Here is a 27,549-nt window from a genome sequence, read left to right as displayed (position 1 = left end):
CTAGTGATATGTCTTTAAAATCCATTAGAGTCTATCTATCTTGAAGTTTTTAATCCTCTGATATATCATCATTAAAATAGTGCTAGGCTGTTTCACAAACCTCAAAGATGATTGATTTGGGCAAGAACAATCAGAAAATTCAAAAGCAAATGGCTGGGTTAGATTTTGAATGCACAAATGAGAAGTCATTACACCTCAGTCTTATAATTTACATGAACATAGTTCAGTGTAGGCACCATTATGGTCTTTTATTCTTTCTTCAGGACTGAAGAGATTACACTGGGCCTCATTGTGAATGCAGTCATGTGAATGCTTCTTAGCACCAAGAATCTGCACAGGCTGTGGACTTTTGCCCATTAGAATGTCTTCTTCCCAGACATATTCACTACAGTGTTGCCACCACTGGTCAGAGCAACTTGGAAATGACCTTCACAAAGAGTTACCATTCGTGTGTGTGTGTGTGTGTGGTTTTTTCTATTTTCTCATCCAACACACACGTGCACACACACACTCACACACTGAATATCCACTCTGGGGTAGACACTGTTCCATGCATTGGAGATAGGATGGTGAACAAAATGAATTCTTGCCCTCATAGAGCTCACAATTCTGATGGGAGACAAAAGAAGAAAGATAGATATATACATACAGATATATAATGTAAGACTATATATATGTATATATATATGTATGACATACTGATATATATATCTATATCACTATAATGTCAGATAGTGAGAGTTACGTTGGACAAAAATAGAATAGGGTAAGGGGAGAGGGAGAGAGAGAAAGTGAATGTGTGCATGGGCACCCTAGTGTGGGGTCTCAGGGAAGGCCTTTCTCAGTGGGTACCTTTTGAACAGGGGCCCAAATAAAGCAAGGAAGCAAAACTATGTGAATATCTGGGAGAAAACCAATCCAGGCAGAGGGAATGAGATAGGTATGTGTGAGAAGTGGCAAAAAGATGAGTGTGCCTGGGGAGGGACGGGGTGGGTCAAGAGTGGTAAAAAAGAGGTTCCGAGTGAAGGACCAAGTCAGGTAGGCTCTGTAGGTAAGGAATTTTGGATTTGATGGGAAGGTATTGGACAGAATGATATGATCTGATTGACCAGTTACATAAAAGTTATTATAATCATGCAACCACAGAAGATTATATTCTTCCAAATTGACCATATCTATACTTCTCTTCCTACATGTACTTCTAACAATGTGACCCAACAAGAAAAGGGCTCTATGTACCCTCTCCTTGAATCTGGGGAGAAGCTTGGGATTGTCCCAACCAGTGGAGTATGTTAGAAGTGATTGTATGTGCCTTCCAAGGAGAGGTAGTAAAAACAATAAAGTTTCTGTTTGGCTTTAAATCTCTGTCTCTGTCTTCTTCTTTCCCTCCCTCTTATCTTCCTTCCCTCCCCCTTTTTCCTCTGCCATCCCTTCCTCCTTCCCTCTTTTTTCCCCATGGATGCTCACAATTGGAAGGCAGCTGCCATGTTGTGAGGAAGCCCAGACCACTTGGGAAAATTGACATACAGAGGAACTGGGGTTTCCTGCAGATGGCCAACACCAACCTGCCAGCTGATTGATGAGGCTCCTTGGAAATGGATTCCACAACCCAGCTTTCCTCCCTGAGCTTTCTGATGACTTTGGCACCAGCTAACATCTGACTGAAACCTCACGAACCACCAAGCCAAGCCACTCCTGATTCCTGACCCACAGACACTGTGCAACGATGAATTGTTTTTAGTCTCTTAGTGGTATTTAAGATCTAGAACATGTAAAGTTTTATAGGTCATAGTAAGGATCTTGGATTTAATTCTAAGTGTGGTGGCAACTCATTGGAGAGTTTTAATAAGAAATTGATATGCTATGATTTACCAGTTACAAAAAAAATATTATCGTAACTAGATAACCACAGGAAACCCTCTTTGTCCCTAAAATTTTTATCTATCTTTTTTCCTTCTATTCTCCATCCTTGCTCTCTCTTTAATGTCTCTCTCTAGCTCTCTTTCTCTCCTCCCAGTCCTGTTGCTTTCTTCATTCCTCTCAGTTATTCTCATTTCTTCCCTCCTTGGCCTGTCCAAGGCCATTCAGAGGAGCTGTAATTCTGTTAGCCAAACCATCACTGTGAAGGAAGGGTTGAAGAGAAATTTGGAGTGGGTGGGATGAAGGCAAGCAGACCTTACCTGGAAAACCTATGCTGCACTGAGATTGAGAGACGGAAATTTTTATACAAAATACCTAGGGAGAGATGCATTCATGTAACTTGCTAGTGTGGGTGTAATTATCAGAGGAGTATAACGCAAATAGCTAAATGATCCTAAACTTGGATTGTTAGTGAGGTGAAATGGGGTCCCCGAAGAAAAAGATACAACAGTCTAGCAAACCATACTTAAGGTCTTTTATATGACAGGTGTAATGATCCAGCTACTAAGTTTTATTAATGTCCTTATCTGGCTTGTCATTAAATTAATTCTCTTAACACACATTTTCCAATGGTGGAAAAAAGTCCTTTAAATGTTGTAAAGCAAACTACCAACTCCCTACCACTTAATGAACCCCTTTAAAAATAACACAAGAGACAGGTTCACCAACAAGATTAGGAATTATTTGTTGGCTAATAATGACTCTTCAACACCTTTTTACCCCCATCGTGTCTGCTGGAATCCCTCTTCTCCTGGGAATTAAATTTGATCATTAACAGCCTTATCCCTTAGCACTATTTATTTCTGGCTATCAACCATTGCTATCAGGAACACTTAATTTGTATTTAATCCATATGGATTTAATTTTAAGTGGAAAGAAGACAACAATTTTGATTGCCTGAAGCAGCACAGTCGATCTGACATACCATCCATCACGCTTCAATGGTATGAACCCTTGATTTCAAAGTAGGAGGTTTAATGTAGGCACAGAGGTTGCCAAGATTCTATAACATTGAGATTAGCTGTTGCCACTAGGTACTCAGACTTTATTACTTAAGCAGATTCTTCCTCAGCCCTATTTTAGACTCCAGGAGCAGACATCATTGCCTATAAATCTCTAGTTGTTGAGAGTTAGGGTACAGCAGGTCACACCACTTTATTGGTGCCCTGTATGTATGAGCCCCATACTTCACTCCTGACACTGATGGAGATAAGTTGTCATTTTACCATCTTTAGTGTCAAAACAAAACAAAACTCAGAATAAATAAGAATCCTGAAAAATGACTTGTGTAAAACACTCATATTTCATATTTATGAAATGTTTTATTAATGATAATAAGATGAGCTTTATTTTGGGTTCTCTCACAACATTTATCAGAGAGCCCCAAGAGGAGTCAAGTTTCAATTGTCCACTTCCTTCCATGGTCCTCAGGGAAATCCTGCGCTTCTTCTAGCACTTTCTTTAAAGAGTTGAGTCTTTATGGAGGGGTGTCTCTGGTTGATGGGGAAATGATGCACAGCACAGACTGACAGTAGGGGATGCCTCAGTTCAAATGCAGAAAAGGTCATTCAACACTCAGTGTGAAGTGCATGGTTCACACGCTTTGGGAGTGTCTCAGAGACCCAGGCTCAACTGTAAACTTGATCAAAACAGGCATTGTTATGGATGGGAACGGTTACAAAGATATCCAGGATAAAGACTACAAAGGAAAAAATGTATAGGCAAGGATGAGTCTACAAGGGTCTGCTGTCTTAAAATCTTTAATAAAGACAGTTGTCAGTTTAATCAGCTACCATCTCCAAAGATAGATGGTCAACCTGAATTTTAAAAATTCATTATCTTAAAATTTAATTATTAAGTCCAGAGACTATCACAGAATTAACTAATCTTTCTCTAGAAACCATTCTGACATCATTTTGAAAGTATGATTTATGACTCACATAGAAGAAAAAGGATTGGATCTTATACTCACTTGGCTTATTACTTTGAAGTTATGATGTTATTTCATGAAGTCCCAATGCTATCAATTGTAAGAAGGACCATTACTTTATGTTCCAATAAGGAAGAAAAGCATTGCCAATTAAACTATAAAACAATGTTTTCATATCACATTGATTGTAAGACATGTCCTGATGGCAAAGATCATAAGATGTGAAAAAAAAATGTGTGTGGTAGGCAGAATAATGGTCCCCAAACACGACCACATTCCTATCCCTGGAACCTATAAATCTGTTAGGATATATGGCAAAAGAAAATTAAGGTTGTTAATCAGTACAGTGGGGCCTTGACTTACGAGTGTCCCGACTAACTAGTTTTTTTGAGATACGAGCCGTCTCTCGGCCGATTTTTGCTTTGAGTTGCGAGCTAAAATTCGGGTTACGAGCCAGCTTCAGATACCCCACCGCTAGTTGGCACAGCGAAGGTCACAGTGAACGCCACAACATCAGCCCAGCATCATGTGTCTCACTTGTTAACTTTTTGATTTGACATATGAGTAATTTGAGTTATGAGCTCCGTCACGGAACGAATTAAACTTTAAGTCAAGGGCCCACTGTAAATTGGGGGATTATCCTGGGTTATAATCACAATGTAATCACAAGGTCCTTAAAGTGGAAGATAGAGGCAGAAGTCAGAGGAGGATCTGATTACAGAAGAATGGTCAGAGAAAAGCAAGGTTGCTGGCTTTGAAGATGGAGAAAGGGGCTATCAGTCAAGAAATGTGGGCGGCCTCCAGAAAAGACAAGGGCATGAATTCTCATCTAGAGACTCCAGAAAGGAATGCTGCCCTGCTGACACCTTGATTTTAGCCTAGAGAGACTTGATCACGACTTCTAATCTACAGAACTGTAAAGATAATACATAAATTTGTGTTGGTTCAAGCCATTAAGTTTGTAGAACTTGTTATGGCAGAGATAGGAAGCTCATGTTATATACATCTTAGAATCCATAAATGCAATATAACTTGTACAGATTTGAAATTATAATATGTATCTTTTACTAGGTATAAAAATTCATGAGAATTATTCAACTATTACTCATAAATAAACAATTTTAGACAATGATGAAATGATTAATTATACACTCTTCTGCCATAGGAAACAGCCTTCATTAGGACTTATAAATTCAGAACTAACCTCACTACTCAACACTCCACTCATGTCTCTGATGTTTCATCCACCTCTATTTATTATAGCTGTGGAAAAGCCAACCTTTACAATGGGACAAAAATTATGCCTATGTATTCATCATCCTTGATCCAGCTAAAAAACGGGAGTATTTCAGAAGTATTAAAACCTCTCTAACTAGACCAGAAATTAGTTTACAGTTAGTGAGTCTTTATCATGCAATGAAATGAAAAAAATAATATTTATTTTCTTTAGAAAGTTTAAAAAATAAAATTATCTGTGTTAGCCCTCGATCCAGCACATAAATACATAAATTCTACACAAATGCAGAGTTTGCAACTGTATTACCTAAATCCAAAGCTGAATTTCTAACAAGAAAACAAAATAAATGAAATAATCCCTAATGCCAGATATGCTACACTCTAGATCCCAGAACTCATAATCGCACATATAAAACCTTGACATTAAACAAATGAGTCCAGCATTTTTTCAGGCAGTTTGAAATGTCATCTCACATGTGCACAGCAAACTATTCATCAAGAGGGTACAGTACTCTGAATATAAAATAAGTGACCCAGGCAGTTGGTTTGGATCAAGAGTTTAGCAAACCATCAAAGGAAATTATTATTTTGTTATTCTTAGGCCATTATCTTTCCTCCCAGTGTTACAATTCCAGGATCTCAATTGTAGCTGGTCCAAGTTCTTGATTTTTCTGGCAAGCAGTTTTTATTTCTTTGTTTCTGCTATCATTGCTGTCTTTTCATCCATAATGCAAGTTGCCCAAGCCTTTCCCCTATCTCCTTCATATCAAAGGTCAGTGTTTTCAGTTTCTGGGATCAAGAAGAAATATTTATTAAGGTGAAATAGACATTTAAGGCTATATCTTGTACCTCTTAAATATTCATCTGGCTTAGTTTAGCTTCTGTCCATCAGATAAACAAACCCATCTCCCATTCATTAACAGAATCATTCTGGAGCCTTTTACTTTTTAAAGTATTTATTGAGAAATCTCTTTGCATAGACAGCATAGGACCTCAAACATTATATCTTCTTGCTCTAAGTCTCCTGATTTTTATTTTATCACCCTAAAACCCTATTGTCCTTTGATAAGAATTGCTGCTCACACTTTAAAGGGAAGCAAATTACTTGGGTAGCCTTGACAGCAAATGACTGAGCTAATGAATTGCTCTATCACTGCTATTAGCCTGATTATTATTAGGAGTGCTGCTCTTTTGACAGAATTAAAATGTTTCTGTCTTCTAAATTTACAGATATCCCTGTAGTTGTATTCAAGAAAGTTATAATGGAAGTCTTATTATTTTCTCCTATAGATCAAGAGATTTGTTTTCTGGAAATCATCATAATTAATATTATTAAAATTTGAGTTCCCTATATTGTAGTCATATTCTACCTGCTAAAATAAAATACATTAAATTTAATACATTGCTTTATCATATTTGAAATTTTTTCTTAGATTTTTTCATTTTTAAAATCTGCTTGTCAACTGTCCATAAAAATATGACATACATGGGCAGAATAGCAATGTATATTAGCAATTTTTCAGAAGGTATAAAAATCATGTTTTTATTTTTGTTATAAAATTAAAATTGTGGTCTTTTCATCTGAACTTACTTTTATTTTAATAGAATAGTCTATTGATACAAAATAGGCCAAGCTTTTAAATCCACAAATCAAAAAGATTCTTTTGAGATTAAAACATCTGTATAAGACTAAACCATCTCTCTCGAATTCAGGTAAGAAAGACATTGATACATCAATTTAAAGACGAATTAAATATAATTTACTCAAAGAAGAGAACTTTAGGGCCTGATTTCAAGCCAATTTACTCTAATTTTAAATTAAATTCTAACAACCTTGATTATTTATTTAGTTTCTAAGTCTACAACTCATTGAAAGTAACACTTTTATCAACAGATTGCAGCTGGAGGTGACAGCTGATAGCCTATCAGCGAAGAGATTGAAAAGCAAGAGAAAATGAAGAAAAGTCCCGTGGTAATCTAGGGGCCCGGACTGACACATTTCAACCCCCCACAGTAGGGTGGAGGGGTCCTTGCATTATAGCACAACACAATCATGCACTGGAACCCAGAGCTGAAAGTAGAATCTAGTCCAGACATAACCACCTCTTATCTGAGGGCCCTTGAGCTACTCAGTAGCTATGCGCTTCTCATCCACAGAATGGGGAGTTATTCCTGCTTTGCCTGCTCTATCAACATCATTGGTTAGGAAGACCAAATGAGATCATGTATGTATGTTAGGCTATTGATTCAGCTGCAAGTGAATTTGAATTCTCTCCCCTAGAATAAAGACTACATTTCTTAGCTTCTCTTGCAGCTGGGTGTGGACCTAGAACTAATTTCTGGCCATTGGGATGTGAGGTGAAGTCATATGTGGGTCCTCCAGGACATGCCCTCCCTTTGCCTTTCCCATTGTGGTGGTAAGAATGCAGGTGTGGTGGGGAGCCATCCTGGGCCAGGAGGATGATGGCAACAAGACCGAAGATGCTTAGATTCCTGGGCCTGCTTCAGCAGAACAAATATCTCAGCTCAGACTTTTATGTGAAATAAATTTCTGTTTTGTTTCAGCCCCTTCAATTCAGCTGCATGCAGTGTGTTTCTATCACAAATTCAGAATGACAAATGCCATGAAAATTCTGAATAGGATTTGTTATGAGATGTTTGAAAAATGAGAAAAATATTGCTGATTCTTAAGCTTAAGAATTATATCCTTAGCTCTGCACACAGAAGTAAGAATTCTCATGTGATGGTTTGCATTTTTCTTCAGCAGCTGTAGTAGGAAACAAGATTTTAGAACCCTTGGGCTGAGTACCCAGTTCTCGAGGTTCTCCCAGGGCAGGTCAGAATATGTTTATAAAGAAAGAGCTGATAAAATGGAGGCTTAGTCAGCCAGGCCTAGGACCAACGCAATATCAGCAATCCTCCTTCCCCCAAAACCCCCCCTCCCTGCCTCCTGCCCCAATCCTCCTCATAACAGTTCTTGGGAAATCAACTCTTTTCTCAGAAAATCACAGAGCAGAGGAAGGGCAGAGATTTTTCATTTCCACTAACACCACTTCCACAACTTTGCCTCAGGTTACCATGGTTACCACAAGACTTATAAATTAATTTCTGCAGAAACAGCAATCTTGGAAGCCGAGCATAGCATTCAACCAGGTGACTTCATTAATAATAGGAAATCCTACATGTAATCTACTAAAAATACAAGGATGGGTAATCTTTTCTTTCAACATTTACTTTTAATTGTTCATCAATATTCAAATTGGAGGAACAGAATTGGGAGCATAAAGAAGAGAATAGGAAAAAAAATACAGCCCTACTAGAGAATTTAATATTCCTCTACTATGGCTTTGGACATATAGCTATCAGTATAGCTTCTTTAGAATATCAATTCCTGCTGTATTGACTGCTTCTGGCCTTGACCATGGGTCATATTTTCTGGACTCTTCATATGTTTCACAATTTTTGATTTTATGTCAGATATCACATTGAAAAGGGTAATTAAAGTGCCAGTTTTGCTAATGGTGGAGTAGATTTTATTGAAATAACCCTCATACTAGTATCAATTAGAAACCTTGGGCAAAATATATATTTAATAAGTACAGGCATTAAGGAACAAAAAAAGGAGACATAAACTGGAAGGGATTACATGTAGACCTGTGTTATAGGGATTTTTCTTTGGGGCAAGGGCAACTAGAATAAGCTGAAGTGTTACTGGCCTGTGGTTAGGAAAGACAGAGTTCATCTGTGACAGAGTGGCTGGAAATTGAAAGGGTGATATTATAAAGGAGAGTGCTACCGATAGCAGATCCCTAAAATCTGCATTCAAATCCCCCGCCTCCCGAAATGCTTGGCTAATTGTAGATATACGGGAGAAACTCTGGGGAGTCTAGGGAAACCTAGTAACAGCTATAAGAGTGAAATAAAGGAGCAGAGATATTTGAGTAATGAAAGGGGACCTAAGAGGAATCTGTCTGAGTCCTGTACTGTGGAGTAGTTGGTAAACACATTAAGCTTCTACAAGTTCAGAGTGATCACCCAGTAATTTATATGTGTGCCAGGAAAAACACTCGGTAGAGAAATAACAGAAAGCATAATTTAAAAAATATATTATGTACAATGTCCAGTACATAATAAAACATTTTGAGACATGTGGAGAAATAAGAAATGAGATCCATTGTTGAAAAGAAAAAATGAATAAAAATCTGTCAGTAGAAACAACACCTGAGACAATCCAGATGTTGGAATTAGCAGAGAAAGACTGAAAAAACAACTATTATAAATATGTTTGATGCCTCAAATGAAAATATAGTCATTATATGAACAGGTGGCGAATCTAGACAAAGAAATGAAAGCTATAAAAAAAGAACCAAATGGAGATACTAGAACGGAAAAGTCCAGTATCTATAATAAATATAATTTATTGGCTTAATATTATACTGAAGTATGCAGAATAACAGGTTCTGAAAAGAGATTAATAGCAATTATTCAATCTGAAGGAAAAAAAGAAAAAGATAATAAATAAATATTATCAGTATGAATAACTTTATGACAATGAATTCATCATGCATTAGATAAACTTCATTTAGGCATGAGTTAAAGTGCTGTTGGTGGTAAGTTTGATGATAATGAAATAACAACATATATAAAATAAGGTATCTATAAACAGAAACACACATAAAAAAGGTTATATATTGATCAGTTGATAAAATGTTGTGACCAGAGGATTGCAGGAACCTAACTCTGTATTTCCCCTACGATCAATGGTTCAGTATTTGTTAATCCAGTGTTTGTAGTTTATAGAACATAACTACCTTGAATAATGAGAATCGGCTATATGCTTTTTTCAAAACTGGACAAATCAAAGATAGACCACGTGTCGCATGTTATCTAAAAAATGGACAGTGTATTTCTGTCTAAAGGTGAAAACTATTGCTATTATTCCTATTCTATAGACTAAATATTAAATGTGTAAACCTTGCTACCTTGTTTGTAGCAACTGGTCCCTGAAGGCATTTCTCGAACAATCCTATGTGTCTGGAGCTGGGAAGTTGCCAGAACCATGATAGAAAACAATGAGCCAGAGATTCAGACAACAGGGACTGCCATAGAAGATAATTTCCTAATCTTGGGGAAAGTAATACTTTACACTTCGGGGCTAATGGGATATAGAATAAGAATCATATCACTTAAGAAAATGATGGCAGCCGAAGCCGGTTTGGCTCAGTGGATAGAGAGTCGGCCTGCGGACTGAAAGGTCCCAGGTTCGATTCCGGTCAAGGGCATGTACCTGGGTTGCGGGCACAACCCCAGTGGGAGATGTGCAGGAGGCAGCTGATCCATGTTTCTCTCTCATCGATATTTCTGGCTCTCTATCTCTCTCCCTTCCTCTCTTTGAAGAATCAATAAAATATATTTAAAAAAAAAAAGAAAAAGGAAATGATGGAAAGTAAACACCATCTTAAATGACAAATCTGAAGCTGGTATTGGTTTCTCAAGGTGACATGTTCAGAATTCTGAGCTGCATTTGGATTGCATCTGGGCTCACTGGGGAGAAAGTGCCATGACTGACGGTGATGGCTGCCATGCTGTCCATCTGCCAATCCCGGCCTCAGCAACGTGAGGGAGCACCATGAAGGGACAGCACAGAGACAAGGGGAGCAGAGTGCACGGAGGGGGAACTTCCCCTTCTTCCCAGTTCTGCTCTGGGCTGCCCATGCTGTCGGCAGCGAAAAGGCACACACGGCAGGACAGGGCCAACCCGGGCTTTGGGGAAAACACAGGGCCTGGACCTTCAGGAGGCCCTGGGAATGCTCCGGTTCTGTCTGGAATGTTTCAGGAAATTCCTTTCTTCTTGGGGAGACTTAACTCTTGCTCCTGAAATCGCAGTCTTCATACATTATCTTATTTTATTACATGAGAAAAAATACTGAAGAAGAGTAGAGCAATTAGGCATCTAGGAAAGGCCTGTTTGGTATATTTGACCCCCCATTAACCTCTGAAATAATAAATCATTCTTTAAGTTATTGTTGTATTTTCTGGCCTTAGAATCAGTAAGGATTAACAGGTTGCACTCCCATATCTAAATGAGGATTTTAAAAAATTAAACAGCTCGCACAATACATAGGAGGAATTCAATATTTAGTGAACAAGGATTAAATAAAAGACTGGCAGATAAGGAAGAAGGTCTTTCTACTGAAATAATGGGAAGGAAAAGAAGCCTTACCTCTGGAAACTTTTTGAAATTCATATTTCATATGAAAGCAGAATTACCTTTTGAGGTTATTGAGGTTTCAAGTCATTTTTTTTTCTTGCAGACTACTTTTTCTTACTTTCATTTAGAAAGAATTGAATAGCTCTTTCTTACTTTCATTTTAAGAAGAGTTGTTCTCTTTTGAAAATGCATTTGCCTTTGCACTATTTGCTCTTATAAAACCATTCTCTCTAAATTGCTTTATATTTCAAAGTGAAGCTATGAAATATCCACAAAATATGATCAACACTTGATGGAGAGCAATGCACGGCATAGCAGAAGAACTGCATTGAGAAAAAAATAAAAGAGAAAGCGGAGGGACAAGTCTGTTCTAATTAGTACCTCTGGCCCACAAGAAAAAAAGCAGCTTATTTCAGAATTAATTTTGTTTGTTTGTTTGTTTTTAGTATTTGTGCGTAAAAAATAAATTTAAAAGACAAGTGAGTTAGAAAAAATCAAACAACTCAATGGAAAAGTGGGCAAATGACTTATCAGATGCCACACAAAATGACCAACTTATGAAAACACTAGAGGCCCAGTGCATGAAATGTGTGCACTTGGGGGGGGGGGGTGGTCCCTCAGCCTGGATTGCAAGAGGGAGCAGGTCAGGCCGAGGGACCCCACTGGTGCACAGTCGGGGCTGGAGAGGGACATGGGAGGTTGGCTAGCCAGGGAGGGACTGCGGGAGGGCTCCAGGGCGTGTCTGGCCCATCTTGCTCAGTTCCAATAGGCCAGACACTCCTACTGGTTGGAGCATCTGTCCCTTGGTGGTCAGTGCACATCATAGCGACTAGTCAACCAGTCGACTGTCTGCCCCCTGGTGGTCAGTGCACGTCATAGCGAGCGGTTGAGTAGCCTTAGCATATCATTAGCATATTGTGCTTTGATTGGTTGAATGGCCGACCGAACTACCGGATTCTTAGCATATTAGGCTTTTATTATATAGGATGCTTACTTAATACCATTGGTTATTACACCACTATAATACCACTAGAGTAGCTGGTATTCTACACGCTAGAATAGCTAAAATGAAAACCGAAAACATATACTAGCAAGCATTGGTGAGAATGAGAAGTGCTGCTGGTGGGGACGTACTATGATACCATGACTCAGTGACACTGTTTGGCAGCATGTACTAATGCTGAGCTTATGCATATCTGTCCACCCGGGAATTCCCCTCCTTGGGGATACACCCAACAGAACTTGCTCCAAAGGACAAGTACTATGTTTATAGTTGCATTGCTCACAATAGCCAAAATCTGGAAACTTCCCAAATCCCTCCCATGGTAAAATGGATCAGTTGTGGAATGTTCCTGAAATGGAATACTATCAAATAATGAGAATGATTTAAACTACATGCAGTAACATGAATGAGTCCAACAAACATAAAAGTGAGCAAAAGAAGCCTTGCGTAAGAGTGCACACTGCATGACTGCATTCATGCGAAGTGCAAAACCAGGCAAGACTGATTACTGTTAGAAGGCAGGATGCTGCTGGGCACCCTTGGCGGGGGGTGGAGATTGTTGATTGGAAGGGAGCATGAGGAGGGCTTCCAGGGGCTGATAATACTCTGTTTCTTGATTTAGTGCTAATTACACAGGCGTGATCAGCTTGTGAAAATTCATTGCGCTGTACATTCCTAATGTCTACACTAATAATTTCTGTAATGTCATTTTTTGCAGCTGCAGCCTTAAATAGTTTTAGAAATTATTTTAGAAAAGTTACAATCTGGCATTTCCTTCTGTCTGACGTAAAGCAACAGAGAGAAACAAGCTGTGGGGTGCTGGAGCTGGCTTGTCTTCACTCTCTTCCCAACCCCAAGGCCAGTGCTCTCATGTCGGGTCGCCTGAAGTCAGCCATGGCAAATGCTAAAAATCAGAGCTTCCCATAGTTCCCAGCACACCACTGAATAACAGCAGTAACAACAACAAAAACCCCACACATCCATTTCTTCGGCATAAATGATAATCACTCAAAATGGAAGGAATTTGGCTTCAACATTAACAATACATTACTCCTCTTAGAAGGTCAGCACCGAACGGGCTCTTGCACTGAAATAAGGCACTCCAGTCCAGGTTCCCAGCTCAACTCCAGCTTCAGACTCTCCAGGATGAGGGAGTGAGGAGGCATGAGCATTCTTACCCTTAGTGTTCACCTTTTCTCTCTCTCAATCAAATGTCATTTTTTCATTTTAGAAAGTAAATGTCAAAAACAGCTTTTTCGTTCCTTCTTGATCCCCCTCCGCCCCACCCTTTTCTTTCTCTGCCAGTAAAAGACAAGGAGTGTCATCTATAGACAAGGTCATTACCGATCCACCAGTGGGTTGTTCCTCTGGGGGTTTGGAAGCAAAGCTCAAAGCCGGGCAGCCTGTGCTCTCCTCTCCCCCCTTAGCTGCCTCCTGAGCTGTCAGCCTCCCTCCTACACGGCTCTGGAGCCCCTGGGGCACCTCCAAGATCGGGGTCAAACGAGGGGAATGAAAGATGCTGCAGCTACCTGGTCTACCTTCCTTTGATCACGAACTGTGGAAGCTCCAACTGAGAAACTGGAATCAGGAGGAAAATTAAAGTGTCTCTTACAAAGGCACAAGCAGCAGGTAGCAGACAGTTTTATCTAAGAAACTCTTGTCAGGAACTGGTCCAGAGAAACATCAATAAATCTAGGTCCCAATTAAACCTGCCACCGACAGGGACCTTAGTTCCCATCTAATTCTACATCCTTATTCTACACACGAGAAGGTGGAGGTCCTGAGGAGTCAAGTAGGTTGTCCAAGAGGTAGACACCATCACAGCAGGGGCCTCTAACTCTGCATCTCCTTCCTTTTCTATTATACTTGGCCACCAGTATTCTAAATTCCTTGATGGACGCCCACCCCCCCCAACCCTCTCCCCCACACTCCATGTTAATGTTTCTGAAATTGGGAAGTACCTTACAATGCTTTAAAAAAATTATTTTCCTTGTGTGTTTTTTCCTGGAATCTGGGCAATGTGGATTTACAACAGATTTTTACGTTTGGAAATGCCTACCAGTTTTTTTATATACTGAAAACGTCTCTAGTACATATAAAATACAATTGGTTTATGCAAAGTTTCCAGGAACACGTGCCCACGTGGGGCTGCATTTTGGAAACATTTCTTAGCAGCTTGTTGCCTGTCACGTTTTCCCCCCATTTTTGCTGCCCTCCTTTAAGTCGTGGCCTGAATTCCTTGCAAAGACCCAGAGGCGAGTGAGAGTCAGAAAGCCTTGGATCAGGCTCTGGTGAGAAACAAATGGCACCACAGATGGCTGAGCTGTCCTAACGCTCAAGACTGTGGGGGGAGGGGTCTGATCCAGCTGAGTTTCTCATTTCTCACTTCTAACTCACCCAACGTGGAAGTTAATTTTATGTGTCAGCCTGACTGAGTGCCCAGATATTTAACTAAATATTACTCCTGGATGTGTCTGAGAGGGTGATTCTAGGTGAGATTGGTATTTGAATTGGTAGACTGAGTAAAGCAGATTGCCCTCCCCGGAGCGGGCAGGGGTCATCCTAAACAGAAGGCCTAAACAGAACACAAAGGTGGAGGAAGATAGAATTTGTTCTCTACACCTGCCCGCGTGAGCTGGGACATTGGTCTCCTCCTGCCCTCAGACTTGGAATTACACCGTTGGCTCTCCTGGTGCCTGCTTGGGTCTCCAGGTTGCAGATGGCAGATCATGGGACTTCTCAGACCCCAAGTGCACGAGCCAATTCCTTACAATAAACCATATATAATAAATCCAGTCCTCATCACCACCCCAGGGCTAGGCAGAAATTACCAGTCCCATTTAACAGGTAACACTAGCACACATGAAAGATGCACTTATTCTGGCCAGGCTCTGTTCCAAGGGCTTTGTGTCCACCATTCCTTTCATCCTCACAACAATCCTTGGAGGCTGGTCTGATTATTATGTCCATTTTACAGATGAGAAAACCAAGGCACAGAGAGGTCAAGGGATTCACCCAAGTTCACACAGCTAAGTGATGAGAATGTCAGGGATCAAACCCAGGCATCTGCCTCAAGGCCCATGTCCTGAACCCTTCCACTGTGATGCCTGAATTATAGTAGACCCAGGAAGAGAGCCCAGCTTTTCTGACCCTATACCAGTAAGCTGCACAAGACCATGCAGGCAATCCCCACCAATGCTTCATCAAGAAAAGGCCTCTTCCGCTGGGCTCTAGTCCTGTGGCCCTCACTCTCATTTCAGTGCTTGCTATAAAACGGCTTAACCAGAGACTAGTTTTTGCATTTCTGCCATGTTCATTCTATTTCCTGTTTCTCCTGTTTTATTGTCTGTTCCCTGAATCCCTGCTATGCATCTCAGATTCTCCTAGCTTATATATGTGTCAAAACGCTGTCATCATTTGCTCCCAAGCATTGATGTGACAACTTCATAATGGCATACATGATCAGCTGCTTTTAGGAGCAGGCAGGAAGGAGTCTCATTTCCTGTAGGTGTCATGGTTACCTTGTTGGGTATTTTAAAGTTTGAGGTAAGGTGGTCATGAGCTATCAGACTTAAGTCCTGGCCCTCAGTCTCAGCTTCGACATGGACAATGTGCTCCTAACTCACTTCTAATGATCCCCACTGTTAAGTCAAAGAAAGAGTTCATGGTGGACAAGACACTGATATGAAGTCACATTTCATAGCACAGTTTACACAGCAAATCTTTTTCCAGCAACAGTTGTTCCACAACTTTGGTTTTAATATGTTACAAGAACCAGTTCTTCTCAGAGGCACTTGGGAATTAAAGTAGTCAAACACCATTATCTGTGTAACTGTTATTTAGTCCTCTTTTTGGGCATATAAAAGTGCTTTGTTTATGTGATCAAACTGGAAATCTCCCTTACTGTGTGGATTTCCCCAGCTGAGCAGCTGGATAAAACCAAAGCTTAGTACCAGTTAAACAGCCAGTGGCCTCATGCTGCACCATCCATATCCTGAGTCTGAATTAACAGTAAGGGCCTCACCCAGCCCACCCTGGGCCTTGAAGTAGTTACAATGAGTTGGAGCTTTGAATACAGATCATATAAATGCCTGGGAAGATTAAAGAACACTATGACAGGAAGGAATGCAGTGGGTTTAATATACCAATGATAAATATGATTTAATCCTTAAAGAAAATTAGATGATGTAAACAAATACTAAATGAAATTAATTTTCAAGTCTAATATTTTTGCAAATTTTATACCAATCCCTTCAGACATACTAGTTTTAAAATGTCTCTAAAAACACTGGGTTATTTTTTATGGCTGTATCTCACAATAATAACCTTTTGTACATAAAATTTTAGAAAACTTAATAATTGACCATAACCCAAAAGCTGTAACAACATGCAAACTGATAATATAAATGGTGACTTGATGATTTTGTCCTCATAAAAGTAAATAGAAGCTTGAGGGACTAAAACTATAATATAATTGGACTATTTGGCTCCACTCAGAAGAGAGTAATTGACCAGTCTTTGGCTAGCCTCCAAATTGAGTAATAATCTTCTGCCTATTAAATCATTCCTTCCCTGTTTTGTAGATTAAATTTATAAATTATTCTGTACTTCCTGCTCTCAACGTAAGCAGAGCTTCCAAGTTCTATTATATATCCATCATATTTAATTTCAGTGGTGGCTTTTTGTCAATGGATTCTGTGTTTGTATTTAGTTAAATCATTTTATGACATGTTTCAAAAGAAAAGAGTTACGTGAGTACCTTTTTATACAACCCAGATGTGTATGTTATCATCTTATTTTAACATTACAGGTGACCAGCCAAGTACATTACACTAATCTACTGTTGGGATCAGTGCCCACCCTGAAGTTGCTGCCCACAAGGTATGAGTGGAGGAGCTGTCAGCACTGGGACCTTCCCTGGGAGGGAAGTCAGGGTTGAGAAAGCCAGTGTTAGGCTGGAGGCAGAAGGTGCTCAAGCCAGGTGGACTGGGCAGTGACACTCCCCAGAAGTTGCAGGTCAAGGTTCTGGAGCTGGATGAGAAGACCAGACACACAGTGGTCAGAACAAGGCATGGAGATGATCAGGAAAGAAGGCTCATACATTGAAACCAAATCTGGGCGCACACACAGAAGATTCACAGGAGACCACAGGCCGGAAGAGAAGAAGGGAGTACCAGTGGTCAGTAAGGGGCCAACAAAGCTGGCAAGTAGTGCCCCTGGAGGGGAGAGGAGCAGCGGGAGGCTCTCTTTTGCTTCATCCATAAACTTCCTTTGTGCTTTTGGCTTGAGCAGGAGCCAGTCAGTCAGCCAATGCAAGGGGATAGCTGTGCTGCATTGCAGCAGTTCCCCCGTGTAAGGGACAAAGCAAAACCTCATCTGTACAGATTTCTCCTTTTCCACCCTTGTGCTGAAACTCCTACCATTAGAGGGATCCTTTGAGCAAAGGCACTATCTATTAAAAGCCAATGTTAAAAAAGTAAGACCTTACTTATAATGAGGAAATTATTAACTCAATAGTATAGACATATATACTATGCCCTTAAAGATACAATAACAAGGGTAAGGTAAACTTTGGACTATAGAAGAAAACCTGTGATTATCGTTGTCTGGGGGTGTAGGAGAGCCTCCAAAGAGAGAATTAGTGTTTCAGTTGAGCTTCTTTGAACACACACACACACACACACACACACACACAGAAATCAAAGTTTTCTGATAATATGTACTGTTTGTCTTTGGTGATGTACTGAAGTGTTCTGGGATTTATTGTTCTGACTTTGGAGGGTGTTGGGCAAATGTTCTCAAAGATCCAATGTCCCTTCTATCCATTCATAACTCTTAAATGTAGTAGAGAAGCCACCACCTTGACACCCTACAGTGACTTTTTTGGATACCACATTGGTAGTAGCAGAAATCATAGCCCCGCTGGGACTTGATAATATTGTACTTCATTATCACAGTCAGGAGAAGTGGAACTAGAGGTAAGGAGGAAGCTTCCCACCACATCCACGACCTGGTTAGCTAAGTTATTTCCCCCTCCTGCTTTTGGACTTTTCCATGTTTTCTATCCGTCAGGAGCCAATCCTGGTAGGGCTTATGCAAGTTCTGCCTCAGAACTGGCTAATAAAGGTTTGTGGGCAAGGAATTAGCAGTAGGTGCTGGTGGGCCAGTCTTGACAAGTTTTCCCTCATGCTCAGCTCTATGTCTGTTTTTTATTTCTTATAAGTATCTCTAAGGGATAAGAGGCTCACATCTCTGTTCTTTAAATTTTATAAATGAAAAAGTTCCCAGAATATAAAAAGAACTCTTACAACTCAACAATAAAAGAGAAGTAACCCAATTTAAAATGGGCAAAGGATTTGAATAGACATTTCTCTAAAAATATATAAAAAAAAGCCAACAAACACATGAAAAAGATGCTCCATATCACTAGTCACTGCAAATCAAAACCATAATGAGACACCACTTCACAACCATTAGGGTGACTCTAGTCAAAAAGACAGACAATAACAAGTATTGGGGAGGATATGGAGAAACTGGAACCCTCATACATTGCTGACACAAATGTAAGACTGTACAGCCTTTTAGAAAACAAGAATCAAGGACCTTCTCAATGTTAGAAGCTTTAAAATTATCTTTGCTTTGTGGTTTTAAAGATTCATGTAAAATATGTATGTGCTGATCTGCCAATTAATACCAAAAGTTTAAGTAATATGTTTTCCCACAAAATTATTATATGCAGTGACCAGAGGCGTCAGAAATCCATGTCCCAGTCTGGGAGTAAAGGTGCTACTTTTGAACTGTAAGGAAATAGTAGTTACATTCCATATCCTTATTGTGCTGGTGGAAGCCAGCTTGGAAATCAGTGCTTATATAAGTCTCTATATACTACATTTCTTGATCCTCAAAGGGGAAAGTAGGGAAAATTGTATTTAATCCTGAATAATATTTTAAATTTTACCAATGTCAGATTCGCTTCCATAATGGGAGAAGATAGCCATAAAGCACAAGCTGAATGTAGACATCAAGCTTCCTCACACCGCACTGATTGTGTGCTGAAATGTGTTTATCATATTTCTTTTCTAAGTCTTGGCCAGATGACTGATGGTCAATAAAATCAATATAACTGCTTGCTAAAAGCACCACAGATTTCTCTGTGCCATGTAAGATTTATTAGATTGTTTGGAAGTCCAATTTTACACTTGATTTTGTTACTAATGCTCTTGGGATAACATGCGGGGGGGGGGGGGGGGGGTTGGCATAGGATACGCTACACCCATTCATCAATTTCATAAATTGGTGTATCTGGGTGATGGCATGAATATCTCTATGCAAAAACTGCTACGCAGTGGACTACACGCGTCTACAGTAAAATCACTTGTTGGTTATTTGTACTGATGGAAAGAAACTGAAGTACTGATGATCAAAAATGGTACATTATGTTATAGAGTCATTTGCCTTTGGCTTTTGATGAGTTGTAATACAATTGAACCTGTGTATATTTAACGTGCCAAGCATTTGCTCCCTACAAAATAAAAAAGCCTTATTGGGTAGAAACTGTTTAACTTCTGATATTCACGTTTGTTTCTCTCGGCAACCTGCCTTGTTCGTAGACTAAGTAATGGTTTAGACGGATGACACCACAGCTCAGAGGAGTATGGCCCTCCCACAGGCTGGTACTGGAACACGGGAGAGAGTGGTAAGTATTTGGTGTCAAACAGTTGCTTCCAAAAATGCAAGCTGCAAGCTACGTAAGGGTAAAAAGAGGATAAACAAAAATCTCAAAAAAAAAAAAGCTGAGGTGATGCTCTCTGGCTGGAAATCAGTTCACACGCATAAATCAGCAGCAGGTGAGACTGAACCGGCTAACGACAGAGGGGGCCACTCCCACACCACACAACAGTGTTGAGCATTCTACATGCCATGCCAATTCTTTAAGAAACAGTTCCTTCTTTGATCAGAAATAATAGCACAAAACATGCAAGGCTTATGAGAAACGATGTTATCTGGCAGTGCTTAAGTTCGTTTTTAAACAATAGGCTTTTCCAGTTCATAGATTGCTTTCAATATTATGGTAAAAGCGGGTCCGGCATGTATTCTTGAACAGGAATACATGTATTTTCTCTCAACCACCTTTGCAAAAGGTACAAGAGAAAAACTGAAAGCGAGTATAAAGCAGATACCTGCTTACAGGTTTAAACATCTTTTTATGTTTTCGCAGATAAACTTATAAATGTTTTAGGTGTGCAGAGATAAAGATACTTAAAATGCCCCCCAAACCCCAAAACAAAACAAACAGAAAACAAAACAAAACAAAAACCCACCTAAAAACCATCCTCTACTTATTCTTTTGTCATTTCTGTCTAAGAAAAAAAAAACAAACCTCTAGTTTTTGGTGCCTTTTTAAGTCTTGTACCTGAGGTGAATGTCTCACTTGCCTCTCCCTAGTCTTCTGCACCCACCTAACCAAAGGGGCAGAGCCAGGACCCAGACGGCATCAGGAAACACCTGACTCAAGTTGAGCCAATTGGATTCTTTCTCTAAACTTGAAAATGTCAACTAAGAGACACTAGTTAGTGCAGACTTGAACTGAAATGTCGAGCTGATTCTGGGCTAGAGGAGTCATGTAGGGCCTCATGCAGGCTAAGGAGAGAGAGAGAGAGAGAGAGAGAGAGAGAGAGAGACAATATTATTTGTTCAAAATATTGTCTGCCCACCTCTACAGAACTCTTCTCTTGTGCCTCTCTCTGTTAGAAGAGTGTATTTCCTGCGACACAAACATCAGGTTGGGCCACATGACCTGTTTGAGCCGATGGGCTGTAAGGGGAGTGACATGTCACATCTGAGTAGGATCTGTAAGGGCCATTGAGGGGTTCTGCTTTGCTCTCTTTCCTCTGCCATAAGTTTGGCATATCTCAAATACTCTCTTTCAGCCTAAGTCCAAGAATAAGGAGGATGAAGAGGAGGGCCACAGCTAAGTCTCAGTGGGCATTGACATGAGTAAGAAATTACATGCTGCGGTTGTAATTCACTGAGACTTGGAAATTGTGACTGCAGCATATCTTAGTCCAAACTGATGAGTATGGAGAGTGAACTTAGTTTCCAGCTTTCTAGTTCCATTCTCTCTGTGAGTTGATTTTGTTTCATTTCCCATGAATTCCTCTGAGATCACCTAAGTGGGGTTATAACCAACAATCCCTCATAAAACTGACAAAAATGATATTATGTAGAACTATTTCATTCTTAAACATTTATCTTGTAATGAATCTTATCCTCTGTGCCAAGGTTCAGTTATATGCATACACACACTTTGACAAATGTTTAGGTGCGAGAAGTGCAATTTATTGTATTCATGGTAAAGGTAAATTTTGTCTGTGCATTATCTTATTACTTAATAACAGATGACTGTGATCATTTTCTCTTACTTTTTGCAAACTGTGATTTGACCCTGAATTCCAATTAATAGCATCTTTTCGTGGCATATACAGGAAGAACAATTTATAATACCTCAACATAATAATAATATATTCACTGGAGAATCTGAAAAAAACCTGAGTCATATCAGTTATCATTTTTAGCTTCGTTATTGAAAAACAAGATACTTTCGTTTAATATACAAATAAACCTGTGGGTAGCATTCTTATTCCCTGAGCTTTCTCTCTGGACCTGTAATGATGTAGTTCCCTCTTTTAGGCCACCATCCAGAGTAGCCTTTGTACTATACTCTGTGTTCTGGAAGGAGCGAGCAAAGTACTCCAAGCTGGGGGGTGAGATTTTTATGTAGTAGTTGTTGACTAGTGAGACAATAACTTCTGTTTTATTAAAAAACCTTCTCCTGGGTCAAACTGAAGTTAGTAAGTTGTAAACATTTACTTTTTTTTTTTTTTTCAAAATACCTCCACAGTATAGTTTTAGCTCCTTTGCATCCTTGTGGGTAGGAAGCACAGAGAGGTTATGAGACTTGCTTTACGTTACCAGCAAGTAAGTGGTAACATCAGATCTGGAACCCAGATCTCCTGTCATCTAGTTCTTTCCATTATGTCTCAGTACAAAGAGGAAAATTTTGTTTATCTGTAACATTCTCCTTAATGCCTCTAAGAATGTTTACATTACACACAGAATGTTCTGATTGGACTAGAAGTAAACTTTTTAAAAATTAAAAAACATGAACATATGCTACCTGTTACATTAACCACGGTAATGTCTTAGATTATATTGTGTTTACTGTTGATATATAGTTAACTGAATATCACTTTAGTTACATTAAATAACACATTTTCCTACAGAAATATTTGACGAGATGTCACTATACTGCAAAGCAGATATTTCTTCTCCAGAATACTTTGAAAAACAAAGCACAACAACTGACAGTTTATTTTAAAATGTTGTAAATTGCAAATCATCATCAACAACAACAAAAAAGAAGATAGAAATAACATTTGAGAATGAATGAATAGTTAGTGTTTAGGATGCAAAGAAAAAGTAAATCCTCGCACAACAGCATAAACACAAAGCTGGCCACAAATATATCACTGATTCAATAATTGATAAAACACATTAGGAATCAAGAATAATGTTAGATTTAGGAATGTGAATTGCTAAAAATTACAAAGTAATAATAATGATTACAATGATATATTTGAAAGTATCTACAAAATGATTTGTTTTGTGTGTGTACAATTCTTTATACCAACCTAAATTAGATAAAGGAACATAGCAAGTGCTGATACTAAATAAAACTAATAGCAGATATTTATCTTTTAATGCCTCTTCTTGCATTGCAATTTTTCATGGATTTTGAAGGTCATATATGTCTGAAAAGTATTTTAATTTGGTCAATTGACAACAGATATATTTTAACTAGTTTTAAAAATTATTTAAAAATAACTTCAGTCATTTGTTCTTGAGTCAGATAATGACTTAGTGCCCAAGGAAAATGTTTATTCACTAGAGGCCCGATGCACAAAATTCGTGAAAGGGGCTTGGCCCTCGAAGCCCTGGCTTCGTCCGGAAGGTCATTCAGCTGTTCAGTCTAATTAGCATATTACGCTTTTATTATTATAGATAAGATTTTCTTTATCATTAGAAATGGCTAATTAACATGGTAGACTGTTAATGAAAACTTTCGGGTCTAGTAATCACCTGTGTAGAGAACTAATTGCCCAACTTTGGGAGAATTAATTAGTGTAAATCTTTGTTCTTTTATGTCTTAAAGAGCATAAAACTTCCAGCCCATGAGCTTTTTCTGAGGATAGAGGTATCATTAACTATATGAGGAAGATCAAGCGTTAACACATTAACTACCCTATTAAACAGATAACATGGGGGAGTAATGTTTGTTGTTCATCAACAGATGGTAAGTGAATGTTTAAATCTGTCATCCTTCTTCCTTATTTTTTTCTTGGAAGTTTAATAATCCTGATATTGACTGACCAAATTTATACCTATTTACTATTTTTGAAAAAATCAGCATAAGATTAGAGAAGAAATTATCTTTAAAAAAAGCAAGCCAACATTCCCTTCTTAGCCTATTTAAATCTCAAGGGCTTTAACATTATTCTTTTTTAGCAGGCATCTAAATTTCAACCCAGTCCATATCACAGAGTCTACTCACAGCTTCCCATTACTGATAAAACAAATGGTTTAACATTTCAAATCTGCATGGGGCTAGACAGGTTTAAAGGTGTTTTTTTTTTAGTCTTAATGGATAAAGTACTTTAGGCTCTTGTTCACAGAAAAATAACGCTCTTGTTTGACCATCCTAATTAGTGTGTGGCTCAAAGTTCCTCTTTCCAGATAGGGTGATTAATTTCTTAGTTCCAAGGATAGAAAGGCAATTCAACATAGCAGTTTAAGAGTGAATGCACACAATTAAATGAAAACTGACTGTGAACTAAATTTTTGAAAACACTCAAAATTGTCATTTAAAAACACTTAAATTGAAGCATTTTCAAAATAATGGCATGTGCCTAGTGGAGCTCAAATTTGTGCTGAATTAGATCTCCAGCAAGACTAACATGGTTTGATAGGTTATGTGTGAGAACACAAATGACTGTAAATGTGGATCACGGGCAATTAATATTGAGTTGAGAAACCCTCCCTGATTGCTGAAAGTGGTGTGTGTGTGTTTTCATTCTGTAAATGAAATATCAATGGCCTCTCTCAAAGGCCAGGCCTAAGGAATGCTGGGAAATCCTGAGTGGGGGCATAGCCGAGGGGACTGAACACCATCTTTAGGCCCGGCCTTATCCCTGGGCTTGCAATGAAATGATGTGAAGAAACCCTCCCTACAACAATCTGGGACCCCTGCCCTACCCTTCACACCCCCACTGAATGGATTACTTAAAAAGTAGAAGTCACATTTGTGTACATCTCAAGAATGGTTCCCTTCCTTCCAAGCCCTGTGGACATAACATTATAAAGATCTCTTTCCTCTTTTTTAAAAAATTATTTTTATTGATTTCAGAGAGGAAGGGAGAGGGAGAGAGAGAAACATCAATGAGAGAGAATCATTGATCAGCTGCCTCCTGCACATCCCTCACTGGGGACTGAGTCCACAACCTGGGTATATGCCCTTGACCAGAAAGGAAACCGGGACCCTTCAGTCCACAGGCCAATGCTCAATCCACTGAGCCAGACTGGCCAGGGCGGGTCTCTTTCCTCTTGAAGCTTATTCTCTAGGGTATGGGGATGGAGGGAGAGGAGGGAAGCAGCAGACATACAAAAAGAACATAATTAAAACATAGAGCATGCCAGATAGTGATAACTTCTACTGAGAAAAATAAAGTAGGAAGGAAACGAAAGGATGTCTGAGATGGTGGCAGCAACTGTGGTCAGGACAAAGGTGACATCTGAGCAAAGATCTGAAGGAGGCAAGAGAGTGAGCCACTCAGATATGGGGATAGCACGTTGGGGAAGAGCACCTTGGGCTGAGGGAGCATCCGATGCAAAGGCTCTGGGGCCAGAAGGTGCCTGGTGCTGGCTGAGGGACAGCAAGAGGGACATTGTGGCTGGAGCAGAGGGAATGAGGAGGAGGAAATGTCATCGATGAGGCAGGTCAAAGGGGAACAAGTCATGTAGGTCTTGGCGGAAACGTCATCAAAAGAGACCAGAAAGATAAATCTGGTAACAGGTGTCTCAAAGTTTACACAGAGGAAAGGGATTGAATCTTGGACAAACGGGTGGGTGGGAGATTGGCAGGACGGGATGACCCTGGGAGAGACGCTTGCCCAGCCTTCAGGCCTTGACTGCACCTAAGCTCAGGTCCTGCTACTCCAGCCATAGGTCCCCTGGAGAGGGTCGGAATCTAAGCCTGCAGGCCCAGGTGCCAAGGCGACCATAGCATTTAGGATTTCCCCACCCCACTCCTCACTCCTCTGCCTCCCGAGCGCAAAGCACGGGCCCCCACGCAGCCCCTCCAGCAGGTTCGCGGCGTCTGGGCACGCGCAGACTCATCAGTATTCCGCCCGTGGCTTTCTCTCGCCCCCACGGAGACTGTGACGCCTGCGATCTAACAGCTCCAGCCCCGGAGGTCCTCGCCACCCAACCGCCCCCACCTCCTCCCCAAGGACCATGGCCAGAGCCCAGCAGCCTGCTTTGCCCTGGAGCGACCCTGGCGGCCCTGGGCACTGGTGCTGCTCTGCCCAGTCACGCAGAGCTTTCCCGCATGCTGGCCTCAACCTCAAACAGCTCGTCTGCTTCGGAGAGGGGGCTCCCTGCGCCTGGATCACCCGCAACGCCCCCGGGAGACCCGCTCTAAGGCATCCCCGCAGCAACTCTCTGGGGATAGTCAACTCCAGTGTGCTCGGTTTAAGATCCGCCTGCGCTTCCTGCAATGCACCAGACGGGGGAAGCAAATGCTGTAGGCACCTGCATTGCGCCCCCGCTGGGATGCACTGTGCGCAAAAGAGGAGGACTGTCTGCGCAAAACCGAGGGATCGGAGGCGCGGGGAGTTAGGGGTGGGTTTCTTAGGACTCACCTTGTGCAGTTTCCACATGGCCCCCAGAGCCTTGACTTCGTGGCTGGAGTGTTTGCCTTCCTCCAAGCACTGATAGCACACGGGCATCTTGCACTGCACGCAGTACATGCTGTGGTTCTCCAGCTCGTGGTCTGTGCAGGTGGAGACCTTGCGCGGGCTCAGCCGCCGGCTCACGCGGCCCTGGGCCGGAGGCACCAGGCGGTGCTTGGCTAGGGGGCCCCGGGGCGGATGGCAGCGAAGGCGGCACGGATCGCAGTAGAAGACATCGCACTGTTCGCACATGACGGTGGCCTCCTTGGGCGCCTTCTCGCAGAGCTGGCACTTGAGGGCCGCGGCTTTGCTCTGCTGGTAGCGGTCAATGACCCCTTCCAGGACGCGGTTCTTGGGGAAGCCACGGAGACCCCGGTCATCCAGGATGAGACTGCGGTGGCACTGGGGGCAGGTGATACAGGAGTTGCGGGGCACCGGGGCCAAGGCCGGTGACAGGTGGGTGGCCGGTGGCGGCATAGCCGGGGGGAACACGCGGACTCCGTTGGGGGACTTCTGGCACGGAGTAGTGGGGGCGCTGGCAAAACCCCCATAGGAACCATAGCCGCTGTCCGCTTCGCTGTACAGGCTCATCTTGTCCAGGTCCAGGTAGTCATAGTCGGAGACCCCGGAGCCCGAGGCCCGACGGCTCTGGGGGGACTCGGACTCCGGGGTTTGCACCAGGATGTTGCGAGCGCACGCCTGACATAAATTGTGGGAGCAGGGCAGGATGATGGGCTCCCGATAGAAGGACCCGCACACGGGGCATTTTAACTCTTCTTCCATCTCTTCCATGGGGACCCGGGTGGGAGCGAGGCAGCCGCGGCTGCAACGGGCAACTGAGCTGGCGAGGTGGCCGACAGGTCGGTAGTGTCCAGCACCTTGGCCAGCGGCGGCAGCGAGTCCCGAGTCGCCGAGGCGCGGACTACCTGTGAGACGCGCTCCCTGTGAGCTGCTGCACCGCGGCGCCGGGCCAGCCCGGGACCGCCCACTTCTGCCCTCCTAGTCCCGCCCCTGCCTGTAAACAGCGGTCTATTGGGCGGCAGGCAAGAACGCGAAGCTATTATTGGCCAAACGCCCCGTCCCTCCCCCTTCTCCGCAGGCCAGAGTGGATTTGGTGGAGGATCTGAGGACGGGGGAAGTCTGCGCTCCCCGCTGCATGATCTCGGGAGGGGGCTGGCGTGGGCTGGCGAGGGGACTCGGAAGGAGGAATTAGGCGGGATGACTCATCCCTCGCCCCGCTTTC

At 41.3% G+C, this 27,549-nt stretch overlaps 1 protein-coding gene across 9 annotated transcripts in view; it reads right to left on the bottom strand.

The window, feature by feature from the left end:
• TRIM9 (tripartite motif containing 9) overlaps positions 1–27,233 on the bottom strand; it is a 93,301-nt gene extending 66,068 nt beyond the window's left edge. For all 9 annotated transcript variants that reach the window (XM_070419784.1, XM_070419801.1, XM_070419815.1 and 6 more), the window contains exon 1: positions 26,277–27,233. In XM_070419784.1, the coding sequence (XP_070275885.1) occupies positions 26,277–27,098 (822 nt within the window). In that variant the 5' untranslated portion in view covers positions 27,099–27,233. The remainder of the gene's footprint in view (positions 1–26,276) is intronic.
• Between the last annotated feature and the right edge of the window lie 316 nt (positions 27,234–27,549).

The sequence above is a fragment of the Myotis yumanensis genome, unplaced genomic scaffold, assembly GCF_028538775.1.
Source record: "Myotis yumanensis isolate MYYU_CA2020_CCGP unplaced genomic scaffold, mMyoYum1.0.hap1 SCAF_1, whole genome shotgun sequence".
Lineage (NCBI taxonomy): Eukaryota > Metazoa > Chordata > Mammalia > Chiroptera > Vespertilionidae > Myotis > Myotis yumanensis.
The sequence above is the reverse complement of the archived record's forward strand: the minus strand, read 5'-3'. Positions and strand labels throughout refer to the sequence as shown.